Here is a 13,874-nt window from a genome sequence, read left to right on the forward strand (position 1 = left end):
ATATATTAGCACTTTAGGAACCATTAATTTGTGGATTACATTATTTGAATATAATGAATTGACAATTAATATGCGACAGCAAGGAGATATGACTTATCGTGAATTGTTATCGCGTATTCGTATTGGTTTATTGACAAATTCAGATCACGAGATTCTTCAAAATAGAAAAATATCCTTTACGAATACTTCTTTTAATTCAAGATTGGATGAAATATGTAATTTTATTATCAATTTACCAGTTGACACTGTGTTTACTTCCTACCTTGTCATATATGTGATATTTTAAACACTGAAATGTTGAATCGTATTAATTCAAAAGAAATATTATTAATTGCTGAAGACGATAAATTATATTTCATACATAAAAAAGAATGTATTGAAAATATTATCGAAAAATGATGAAGATGATAGCTAAAACAGCTGGATTTTCGAAACAAATTATTATTAAGATTGGAGCAAAAATAATGATAAGACGTAATATTGATGCTAGTTTGGGATTGGTAAGTGATACAATCGCGAAAATAATATCAATTGTTCAAGATATAAATACTGAATATGTAGAAAAGATCAAACTTTTATTACCTACAGGTTCAAAATACTTGATTGAAAGGGTCAGCGTTAAATCAAGTGATGGATAGAGCTTACGTTATCAGAAAACAATTTCCATTATCATTAAGTTATGGAATCACTATTCATAAAAGCTAAGGTTAGTTTACAATTTTACAATTAAGTTTACAAAATGCTATTATGGATATTAATACGAGAGTAGTCTGAAAAGTTTTGAGCCTTAACATGACGATGACGTTACTCGTCAAAACCATTCTAGTACTACAATAGTATATGCTTTGAAAGACTTTTATGAAAATTTCAGCCATTTTGGACGCTCAGTTGTTATTTGACAGTCGTTTGTGTCAGTCGATATCAATGTTTTTGTAAAAATGGAAAAAATTGAATATCGTGCCGTGATTAAATTCTTACATTTGAAAGGCAATACGCCTGCGCAAAATCGAGTTGGACGCTGTTTACGGGGACTCTGCCTCATCATTTGCCACCATAAAAAGATGGGCAGCTGAATTTAAACGTGGTCGTACCAGCTTGGTTGATGATGAGCGTTCGGGACGGCCAAAAACTACGACCACCGCTGATAACATCGAAAATGTTCATCAAATGGTACTGGACGAGCGTCGAATCAAGGTTAGAGAGATAGCAGAAGCTATGGGCATATCGAAAGAACGCGTTTGTCATATATTGACTGAAGAATTGGATATGCGCAAGCTATCCGCGCTATCGCGCTTGCTCACTTTGGACCAAAAACGAAGTCGAATGAATATTTCCAAGGCCCTGTTGGAGCGGTTCAAGCGAAACGAGTCAGATTTTTTGCGTCATAATTGTAGATGAAACTTGGATCCACCACTACACTCCAGAGACAAAAGAACAGTCAAAACAGTGGACTGTAAAGAGTGAACCTGCTCTGAAAAAGATGAAGACGGTTCAGCTAGGAAGGTAATGGCGACTGTTTTTTGGGATAGTCACGGAATTGTGTGTATCGACTATCTTGAAAAAGGTAAAACAATAACGGGAGCGTATTGTGCATCATTACTTGATAAGCTGAAGGCAGAAATTGCAAAAAAACGGCCGCATTTGGAGAAGAAGAAAGTGCTGTTCCATCAAAACAACGCACCTGCTCACACTTCGGCGATCGTCATGGCCAAAATTCACGAACTGGTTGACCACCCACCGTATTCACCAGATCTGGCCCCCAGCGACTTTTTCCTGTTTCCTAAGCTTAAAGTTTCGCTTGGAGGACAGAGATTTTCATCGAACGAGGAGGTCATCGCATACGTAAACGTCTATTTTGCGGAGCAAGACGCCAACTACTATTTGGAGGGGTTAAAGAGGTTAGAGTATCGATGGGAAAAGTGTATCGACTTAAAAAGAGATTATGTTGAAAAATAAAACTATATTTGACCGAAAAAATACTTGTTTCTATGTTAGGCTCAAAACTTTTCAGACTATTCTCGTAATTCTGTATTTAATGCAGGACAAGTTTATATTGCTTTGTTACGAGTAATATCTAAAGAAGGTTTGTACTTAATTAATTACGATCCTTCATCTATAAAAGCTAATAAAGATGCAATTATTGAATATAATCAATTAAAACAAACGTATAAATTAGAATCGAAATTGATTACTATTTCAAAACAAAAATATACTAAAATAAAAGATATTTTGTGGACATTATCAAAAGTTATTTCTTCTGTTCAAGAATCATGAAACGGTTAAAAAAAATACTGTTTGAGTAATACATAGGTTCCAAAATAAGAATAAAGTTTCATCTTACGCAAATGCAGTTTTGCAATGTCTTTTGCATTTAAATGTTATTAGAAAACAAATTTTTGAGTGTGATAAATTAAATATTTTAGATATATTAATGAATCGATATGAAAACGGAATATCTGATTTGAATACATTTACAGTATGACAAGGAGGTAATTTTTCTAGCTGTATAAAAGATGCATCTGAATTTCTCATAGCTAGTCCGTGACAAATATGATTATATAAAAAATCTAGTTAAGCATCAAATATGTTCCATTATAAGGTGTAAAACTTGTAATAATACAATTGTTATTACTAATAATATACTATGATATTATAATATTCTTATTTCAATTCCCATTACTAATTTAAAAAAAGACAGTTACGATCTTAATGATTTATTAAATATTACTTTTCTGAGGTGATATCACTCTCATAACCAATGTAAAAATTGTACAGGGAAAGATACAATATTTAAAAAAGAATTAACATTAACACGAGAAATACTTATCATTTATTTACAATTATTTTCAGAACAAAATGGTAAATTAATAAAAATAGATCAATTTAATTTGCGTACAGTACACAACAACTACAATATCAGTAGGGCGACAATTTTAAGGTAATGAATTTTTTAAGGTAATGAATGCCATTTTTCATTATGGATCATCTATTGGTCATTATAAGTATATGTAGAGATGAAATGTCTAATGGATGGATAGACATTAATGATGCGCAAATTAACAAGAAAAAATGGCCTAGAGGAGCAAAAAATGTGTATATATTTTTTTAAAAAAGATTATTAAAAAATAATGACTGAATACTGATTGTTTTTTCTAGTATATAAAGTATATAAAGTAAAAAAATGTTTCAAATATGCTAAATAATAAATACTATTTGTTAAAAAAAGGAGTAATATCCTAATAAAATTACCTTTTAAAAAAGGTAAAAAATAACACCAAGTTCACGCGCCTGTTTTCTTATTTATGTAAAAGAAAGAATTTTATACAAAAATTTCCATCTACAAAAGTCTTTTTAATAATAAATTTCATATTGGTACAAAAGATGTGATATGAAGAACTGGCGCCAACTTCTAATTTAATAAAATAAAAAGAGCTTTACATTGAAATACATTTTATTTTGTAATTCATTTTTATTTGAAAAATCGTTTCATTATTTCTACAAAAAACATGATATCAAAAATTGGCACAAATTTTTAATTATATGAAGTAGAAAAGGAATATTGCAAAAGTGAAAAAAGATGTTATCAATTCAAAATTAATATCAATTTGTAGTTGTCAAAAAAATTGTATTGAATTATTGTACTTGTGTTTATAAATATAAAATTAAATTTAAAAAAAAAATCTGATGTGTAAGAAAAAAAACGACGTACAAAAACTTGGCGCGCCCGGGTTTTTGGCCTTCTGTGAAATTTTGGTATGTTATAATTCTTGGCTTACTGATCAAAAGTTTTTTAGGCACAAAACTTAAAAATGTTTAATTTTTTTGGTATAACCGTTTGAAATGTTGTATTTTATCATTATTTTTGTAATGTTCCAAATCGATTTTTTATAATAAGTCGAGAGATTTTAAATAATAATATGCAATTTACCTACATATTCTAGAAAGGTTTATGTGTATATGTGTTTGCCTCTGTGTGTGTGTGTGTGTGTGTGTGTGTGTGTGTGTGTGTGTGTGTGTGTGTGTGTGTGTGTGTGTGTGTGTGTGTGTGTGTGTGTGTGGCGTAGAGGGATGATATGCTATTTAGTTGTAAAAGCACATGTTTTAAAATGTTGGTGTAACAACAATAATACATACTGAGTTTTACCCCCTTACTCAGTCTTACATCTCACACACCATACACCCCTCCCCACACAAACACACACACATTCTCATACACACATACATATATACACATAAACTTTTGTATGAGATGTGTAGATAAATCGTATATTATTATCTAAAATTTTATGATTTATTATAAAAAAATCGATTTGGAACATAACAAAAATAATGGTAAAATTCAACATTTCAATGCAGCAAAAAAACTAGCCATTTTTAAGTTTTGTATCTAAGGAAACTTTTGATCAGTAAGCCAAGAACTATAATATACCAAAATTTCAGCCAATTTCACAGAGGGCCAAAAATCCATTTTTTGCGGTGTCCTTTGTTGCGCTTATCTGAGAAAATCATTTCGTATGCAAAAAATAAACATTCAACATCTTTCGATGTTGAATGAAAGCGTATTTGAATTTACTCCAGTAACGTACTGGAATTTTAAGAGTTTTTCTTTTAATATTATTGTTTTTGAAAATTTCGTTTATTTTCGAAATAATAGTGAATTCAAAATTTTTTTTAAAATTGAATCATTTGATTCATCAAATTTGAAAATAATTTTTTTTTCCATATTTTCCTGATTCTTTTTTAATATTTTTCTTTGTACTAATTATCGAATCCATGAATTCAGTTAAAAACATACGTTTCGTTTTTAACTTTTTTATAATTTCTGGTAAAAATTTATAGTAAGTTTGAATATATACTAAATCGTTATTACATTGTTCATTTCAATACTTCCTAAGCTGTTTTTACTGATATAGCACCATTTGCATCAAATGATTGGACAACCTATTTTTAAAAAAAAAATTAGTAATGCATGAACAAAATGTTATACATATTAATAAACTTTAATTAAACTATAATTCTTAATAATAATAAAAGAAAAAATAAATCTCTTTGATTTTAGGAAGATATTTTGAATAAAATAATGTTACTTCTCCCATATTCCTCATATTCCCCACCTCGTTATAACTGATTCGGAAGATCAACATTATTGCTTTTCTATTCAGTAATTATTTCTTTTCAATTCAGTAATAATGTTGATACTGTATCCAATTTTTTTTCAATAACTTTCAACACAAGTAGAAAAAATAATACTTTCAAAAATACTTTCTTTTTACCAAAAGATATTAATTCGTTAATTGATTGGAAATGAATATTTATGTATTCTGCGATTTTATTTCATGATTATCAGCTTTTGTTATACTAGATATTACAAACGCGCGCTGCGCGCGCGCTATTTATCTTTTTCAACACAAGAACAAAAATTAATATAATACTATTATAATATTTTTAACTTCTTGATACACAATTGTTAAAATGATCCTCTGTGAGATCAATATAATGACAGCTATTCACGAAGTTAGCGCAGCGAGAGAACCAATTAGCATCGCGGAAAAGCGGCAACAATAATTTCGAGAGATGCGAGTATCGATGTCATGCCTTTTTTTAGAAAGGAAGATAAACAACTGCATCTGTGATAAATAATAATATTTTTTTCCATCCCTTTTTATCCCTTTTTGACCATAATATCAACATGCTGTAATAATAAATCGAGCTATAATCGCATGATTAGTTTGTTCCAATTGTTTACATGTAAATAAATAAGAAATTCCTAGTTCATCTAAACTCATTTTTCTAACAATTAAATTAGTTATATAACGAGCAGAACTATCTCATCCATAGAAATCCAAATATAATTTTCATTATTATTGATTAAATACTAATACGAATTTTTTGAATTTTTGTATTGTAACACTTTTCAAAATAATTTTTTCAAAGCCTTGATTCATTAGTAATTTTTTGATATATTTTTTTTATATATTGTTTCGGGAAATTACTCCATATTTTATTGTCGAGTGCATACCAAAATATATTTGCAGCCACCATTGCTTCACACAATTCGTAATAAAATAAATTTATCTTCAGAATTAGTATTTAAATAATTGTATCAACTGCGATTTCCGTTGACATAAAATCTTGAAAATAAAATTTATTTACATAATATTAGATTGTGCATAATATTTAAATTCAGTAACAAAATTATATATACACAATATAATATATATACTTCTTTTTTGTATGAGTTACAACTGTTTCTCCATCAAAAATAAAACATTTTTCATCTATCAATTTAATCCAATCATCAATTAAAGCACATCTTTTTTTCTTATTTTTTCCCATTTTATTTATAATATTTTTTATAATATATAATATTTTATAATATTTATAATATTTTTCTTTTTATAATATTTTTCTCACCGCGATTATACTTTTTTCGATACTTCATGAGCTAACAGCTAACAACATAATAACTTCTGTTTAGAAAGTCTCTGAACATTTCCATATTTCGATGTAATAAATATTTAATAATGTATATATGTAACAAATATATGTAATAAATATTTACATTTTATACATCAGCTTTTAACTTTACGTTTAAATTAAAAATTTTTTAAAATTCTAATTATACTACAAATGTTTCTACAGCAGGTCAAATATTAAATATACTAGTAATAAAAGAACACCGTTTTTTAATATGAAATACATAAAATTACTTAAAATATATATAATACATAAACATATGCAAAAAAAATATAAATGCATAAAATATATGCATAAAAATATAAAGCAATATATGCATAAAAATATATGCATAAAATATGCAAATATATACAAAATATGTAAATTTGCAAATATGCATAATATGCACAAATAAATATACATTTTTAAGATGCTTTTTCAATAAGACAAATTTCTATTTTGATCTTACTTTCCAATCTACTTACTAAAAAAAAAAAAAAAAAAAAAAAAAAATACAACTGCGTAAGAATCCGATGTTTAATAATGATACTGAAGTGTTAGCGTAAATCACATTACAAAGGAAAATGCACCGTTTTCCTAAATGTATCAATTCGTAACGAAACGTATAATGTTTAGGAAAAAGACATATAACGATTGATATAATTATTTCTGTAATAATTAAATTTGTTTACGTGCATACTTTTAGTTATGTTAAATAAAACAAATATAAAATATGAAAACAAAAGGAATAAAACGATTAAAAATTTATATTTATTATATTTTATATTAACTTGTGATTTTGTAAGTATTATTTGTTTAATGGATAGAAATAAAATAGAATTTGCAAAATGATTCCGTAATGTACGATAAGAAAACTAATAATAAAACTAATAAAGAATCACATCTTTACAAACAAAATTTTATCGTAGATTCTTAATAATAACTTTCACTTTTTAATCAATTATAAGTTCATTATCTTCTAAGTTCGTGTTAAGTTGATAAAATAGTAATACTTTGATAATGCATGCATCCTTTTAATTTTTCATAGATTGTACATTGTATTCCTTCGATCAAGATCGAAATCATTTTCAGTCTCATAACAACTCTCGAGAGAGTATGGGGATTTATTTTTCATCATTTAAATATTTTAAATTGATAAGATAACTTTTCTGTTCTTTTTACTTCCAATATCTGAAACTTATTTCGCTTTTATATCGTTATCCTTTTTTGTTTTTCTCACAAAATAGTTTATAAGAAATTTTAAAATCCTAAAAGACAACAGCTTATTCGATAAAGTAGTAAAATACAATAATAAATCTAAAAACGATATTTCATCAAGCCATTCAAAATGTCATGTATACATGAATCAATGTCCGAACAATTTCTAAAATCGGAATAGATATGTTTCTGTATTATCAGTATTTTTCATTTCTTTTAAAATATTTTTCAAAGTTGAAAATATCATTTTTTCTTTAAAACAGAATTATATTTTTGTAAAAAATTATATTTTATTAGATTGATATATAATCATTGTCATGCATAAAACTTTAAATATCATTATATAACAATTTTATATTAATGTAATATAATTACATGTTTAATGTAATATTTCCTAGATTTATATATTTTTAATTTAATAACATTAGCAACTAATTGTTAATGATTAATTAATTAATTATATGGTCAATAGCATAAGTTTACAAACACTCACAGTCAACAAATCGATCAATAAATAAATAAATAGATATCAAAATAATAAATGTTAATAAAATGATTATTTTAATGATTGCAATATCAATTAATTGATAATTTAATTATATATTGCATTACAAATACGTGGAATTAATTTCTACGTTTAATTTTTGAAATGTATTGTTATGATCAAATAAGCAACATTCCGAGATTTAGCCGCAAGGTGACATGAGATAATGAGAAACGCTAACGCAACATACGATGAATGAACATATGCTGATGACACATTTCCTTTTGTAATTCAACATGATCTAATACACTTTATGCTTGCATATGCATAATATTAACAAAATTTAAAAAATGAAAAAATATATAACAATTTTGTTCTTTCATCAAAATTTAAAATTAATTTTGTATCGTGAAACGTATATCAAATGTTCATGTATTAAATAATATTTAATTTATCATTATATTAAAAAAAATTTTTTTTTCAAAATAGAATTTATATACAATTATTTGTATATTTATTAATTAGTCTTGCAATTAAATTTAAACAAATTTTAATTTAACAAAATTTATAGTTTAAAAAGGTAAAAAATATTTCATTATTCTGCTCTTTTAATTTTAATTTAATGATATATTTTTTTGAAAATTTAATATCAATTTCTTTATATGCTCTTTTGTTAGCAAAATGCTGAATTTTATAATTAAGCGATTAATTTAAAATTCTAATGTAATATTTTTTTTTATTTAAAGGATCATTTCGTTAATTAAAGCTTAATTAAAAAAATAATTCAATTGAATTGATATAATTTAACAATTATTGATGTCTATTGATTAAAAAGATTTCATATTATTTATTTCATATTATTTATTTTGTTTAATTTTTTATTTTCTGAGATATACAATTTTATATGCTGTTTTCATAATTGTATGTTATCACGGAAATGAGGCGCCATCGTAACTGCAATCATTGCACTTCCGCCATCGCAATGTAATCACATTCATGATGCACTAGAGCGACCTTCATGCTTTAAAATTTATAACAGCATTAATTGTCCTTAAATTTTATAAAGAAATTTCATATTGAATTTAAAAATTTCAGAATCCAAAACAAAATTAAAAATAGTTAAAATATTTAACAATTAAAAAAATATTTGTTAAAAAAGAGATATAAAATTTTGATATAAAATGAACAAACGTGTTTTTTCATTTTTGATTTATTTTTTTTTTTTAAATATATCTCCAAAAATATCATTGAACTAATGAAGTAAGAATCATTTCTAATAATATGGGATAGATTCAACAATCTTTATACGTATTCTCTATCACACGATTATAACGAAACATGATTCCACCGTTCTATGAAGATGTCATGGAACATCGCGCACCTGTACGAACAACATTCCCATTATGTGTGTGTATATACGCAAATAGATACGTGCACACGTCGCGATTACGTTCGTTCCGACTGTCATCGGTATAATTACGTTTGCAAACGGCAAACGCACTCGTGCATGCGTCGCCGTCTCGTATCCCGCAACACCTAAAGCCACATTTACATCGAAAAAGAGATTACAGAAAAATTATAAAAAAATATAAATATATAAAGATCATATAAATGAATAAAAATAAGATAAAATTTAGAAATAAATCTTTAAAATAAATCTTATTTATTTTCTATAAAAAACATTTTATTATAAATTTATGAAAAACTTGCTTTTATCACATAAAAATAATTATGTTAACAAAAGATATTCTAAAAAAAAGTGAAAATTTTAAATTTATTAAAAATTTATTAAAAATTTAGCAAATAATTAAGTTAATTAAATAATTTAATTAATTAAATAATTTAAACATTAGAAATTTGCAACAAAGAGATATTTAATAAAATAAATTATTGCTGTAAAGATATTTAATAAAATAAATTATTGTTTTAAAATCCTAAATTAAAATAACAAATTAAAGAGGATGTTTAAAAAAACATAAACATATGAAAATGAAATATATGTGCATTATAAAAATTTAATTCATTGCTCACAAAATATAATTCTTTCTTTTCTGTTATTGTCGATATTTTTTATATAATATAATGTTGTATTATGAATTAATTGTTAAAGATATTTGCTGTTAATTTCATTACTTACTTTAATGTTACTTTTTTTAGTTCTCCGATCGTTGGATTATATTCCCTGTCCTCTCCGCTATTTTTTACTACTCCTTCGTCAACGTTTATTGCATATCCGCTCACTACCAAGTCTACCAAATCCGTGAAATCATCATGCTTTCTCATTGTCGAAGATGGCGTCATTTCACTTTTCCCAGATTTTTTAATAGTAGGCGTTACATCGCTATTGACTTGTTCGCGACTGCTATTACCTCGTTGAAGGAACTTCCGACGGAAGTTATTGTAAACGGTATCGGCATCCGGCGAATCGCCGACTCGAACTCGAGCATGGCTAGGAGTCAAATGATGGCCACTGTAGCCTAAATCCATCTGCAAATCTATCACCAGCAGCAACGTAAATATGATGGCAAACGCGCTCAAACACAGCACCAACTTGTCACGAATACGGATAAGTCTAACGTTTAGTCTCATTTTGGAATTTTTATGAGATCTCGTACTTGTTAATCGATTTCTCCTCTCACTTTTTAATAAATTTCTTTGAATTAATGGCAATTGTGAAATTCAATTGATCTGTAAGAAGAGAAGACTTTTGGATCAGGTGTTAATTTTCCAAAGCTTCAAGATTATTAAATTTTCAATATAAACAAATTTTTGGTCTATAGATCGATAGATAAATTCTTCAAAATTTTTTCAGGATTTTTTATCTTTGTAATTAAATCATTTATTTTATCTAATAGATCTTTCTTCGCATTCTCTTTCTTAAGGATTCTTTTAGAATATATTATTAATATAGCAATCTACAAAATGGTAGATTTACAAAATTATAGGAATAATGCTTCATAAGTCCAAAATATTTTTGCGAATCTCTTTGAATTAATTAATGAAATGGAATTATCAATTATTTCGAAAGTAAATAAGCTATTAATTTCTACTTCGGTAATTATTTCCAATTATTTTTCTGTATAACTTATTTCATATAATAATTGATTCTTTTAATATTTCTTTTAGGTTTCTGCACTTTGACGATTCAACATTTCAAGTTTTCATTAAAACTTTTTATTTTAATTATTTCAATTAAATTCTTGAAGTTCTTAGAATCTTTTTCAAAATTCAAATATTTTGACACACTTTCAATGGACTCCGTTACGAAGTTAATTTGTGAATTTCCTTTATAGATATCTAGCTATTCGCAACAAGACAGAATCTTGAAGATCTTTATATGCTCTTCGGGTGGTTTTGCGATCAACTGACGTTCCGCAAAGCGATTTGAAACCGTAAGTTTACATTTCACGACAGAATATTTATCAGCTGACCCGTTGTTATCGAATCTTGTTGACCCTTGACCAGGCGAATCCTTCTCTGACGGCGCTTTGCTTTGTAGATACTATTGCTTCCTTTTCGTGCCTTCTTTTAAGATCTTTGAAGAGCTTGCTGAGTATCTTTTAGAAGACAATATTTGTAAACAATCGATGATTGAGATTAAGAAAGATTTATTAAATCGTTTTTGATTTGTTTACATTTTTAAAAAAGTGTGGATACTACTTGATCATCAATGTTAGTTAAACACAAATAATTTTTCAATACAAATTAATAGGACTCCCCAAATTAAAAAAAGAAACAAATTTAAATGGAGCTAAGAGAGTCAGATATGAAACTGAGTGCAAAATAAATCTTTATAATTTTTATTTAATATACATACGTACGTTTTGGATCTACTTTGAGTCATCTTTAACAAGATATACATTCATCAGATACAATCCCACATTCTCCACACTAAACGTGTAATTAAATATAGACCTTAACCAAAAATAAGTGTCAATCGGTCGGTAAACCAAGTAATAAGAAACAAAAAGATCTACCAAGTTCTTATTAACCTAATTCTTTTTAATAAAAAAATTCTAAATAATTTTTTTTGTTAATTATGATAATGTTTTTTTTTCTTTAAAAAATCTTCTTCAATAAGAGAACAAACTTTTTCGTCAGAAAAAACCATTCTGGATAATTTTTTTGTATATTATAATGATATATCATTTCAGAAATATCTTTTTTTCTTCAGATAAAAAAATGTACTGTGTAACTGAAGAAGTGACTTCTTTAGAGAGAAAATAAAGGTTCTTTGCCAATAAAGAATTTTCTTAAATATTTTTTTTTATAAATTATGATTGAGAAACTACAAAAATGTTTCCTTTTTTCTCAATTAAAATAATAAAATAATAAGATTTCTTACCAATATAGATTCATTTAAATAATCCTTTCTGTTAAATGTAATTGTTTTATTAAGAATGTCTTTTTCTTGTGATAACAAGGAACTTCTGATTGTCAATTGTGAAACTTTCTCAAAATCTTTTTTTACTAAATATAAGATCTTTTTCGATCAATTACATTAATAGATCATTTAAACTTTATCGTTAATAGCAAATTATTATGAACATTTTTGTTCATCAAATGTGTGTATCTTTCTTTAGAATTACTTGTCAGTAATAGATATCGAAATGGATATTAAACAAACTTCTTCAAGAAAAATTTAATTTCTCCAATATTTTTTGTTGTCAATGAAAGATGTCAATTATATTCTTCTCAATATTCATTTTTAATAATAATAAATCCTTTTCAATATTTTCTTGTGTCAAATATTTTTCAAAATCCGTCTTCGCTAACAATATTCTTCAGCATTCTATTTTGGCCACGGAAGACTATTATTAGCATTTTTATTGGTCCCGTCTGTCTTCAATAAAGAACTATTATGACTTTTCATTAATGTTACAATATTAAATCCTCTTGATTATGTGTTTTGACTAATAATATTTCCTTAATGAATTATCTCAACTCTCTCTTTAACAATCATAAATATTCCCATATGTTTCCCACTAATATTGGATTTTGGCGATTGCTTTCCTTTAAATATTCTTCTTTAAATTTCTTAATATCTTCTTAGATTTCTTAATATCTTCTTTTAAAAACTTCTTCTTATATCTTTTTTCGTATTCAACATTAAATTCTGCTTACCGTTCAATAATGCTTTTCTAAAATATTCTTTCTCAATAACAAAGAATCTTTCTGAATGTTTTTCTTATTTCTGTAAACTATAATTTCGATGAGCATTTTTCTACAGTAACAATTGTTCTTCCTGACAGTCTTCAATAATTTATTGCATCTATCGATATTTTCTCTTAATACCATTTTCAGGAAATTCTCCCAAATTTTGCAACATGATCTGTTGTGAGTTAATTATCATTTACATTTGATAGCTTTTAATTTCAATTTCGATTTAAATCTTTCGTCCGACTTTCCGTAATCGTATGCGCTATCTATGTATAGGAGGTCGACAAATGCTATCGTATTGCTGTAGTCTACTTTCGAAACATCTCCCTCAAAAGAAAGATCCCTATAATAATTCGGCGACGAGGATTTTGCACACACAGATTCTGGAACGGATCACTCGAGGCACTTTCACTATACCTTAATTACGCGCGAAAACATACGAAAATAATATATCACTCAATAATATATCACTCAAATAAAAAATTAACTGAATCTTAAGAAAGATATGTGGTACTGTGACATCCTGTAATCTCTCCATAGATCGTCTGAAACAAAA

The 13,874-nt window shown here is 26.5% G+C and overlaps 1 protein-coding gene and 1 long non-coding RNA gene across 12 annotated transcripts in view; both read right to left on the bottom strand.

Moving 5' to 3' along the window:
• Positions 1 to 13,281, bottom strand: part of LOC105423461 (extracellular serine/threonine protein CG31145) — a 450,620-nt gene extending 437,339 nt beyond the window's left edge. For 5 of the 11 annotated variants that reach the window (XM_089080652.1, XM_089080645.1, XM_089080655.1 and 2 more), the window contains exon 1: positions 10,296 to 12,428. In XM_089080652.1, the coding sequence (XP_088936778.1) occupies positions 10,296 to 10,747 (452 nt within the window). In that variant the 5' untranslated portion in view covers positions 10,748 to 12,428. Of the gene's footprint in view, positions 1 to 10,295; positions 12,429 to 12,503 lie in introns of those variants that run through there. The other 6 variants (XM_089080649.1, XM_089080648.1, XM_089080651.1 and 3 more) reach the window with 6 other exon arrangements.
• Positions 13,282 to 13,551: 270 nt separating this feature from the next.
• Positions 13,552 to 13,874, bottom strand: part of LOC148935694 (uncharacterized) — a 175,958-nt gene continuing 175,635 nt past the window's right edge. The window contains exon 3 of the long non-coding RNA XR_016140116.1: positions 13,552 to 13,863. This is a non-coding gene — a long non-coding RNA (uncharacterized LOC148935694). The remainder of the gene's footprint in view (positions 13,864 to 13,874) is intronic.

Source organism: Pogonomyrmex barbatus, unplaced genomic scaffold (assembly GCF_055798465.1).
Source record: "Pogonomyrmex barbatus isolate J1 unplaced genomic scaffold, ASM5579846v1 scaffold4, whole genome shotgun sequence".
In the NCBI taxonomy this organism is placed as follows: Eukaryota; Metazoa; Arthropoda; class Insecta; order Hymenoptera; family Formicidae; genus Pogonomyrmex; species Pogonomyrmex barbatus.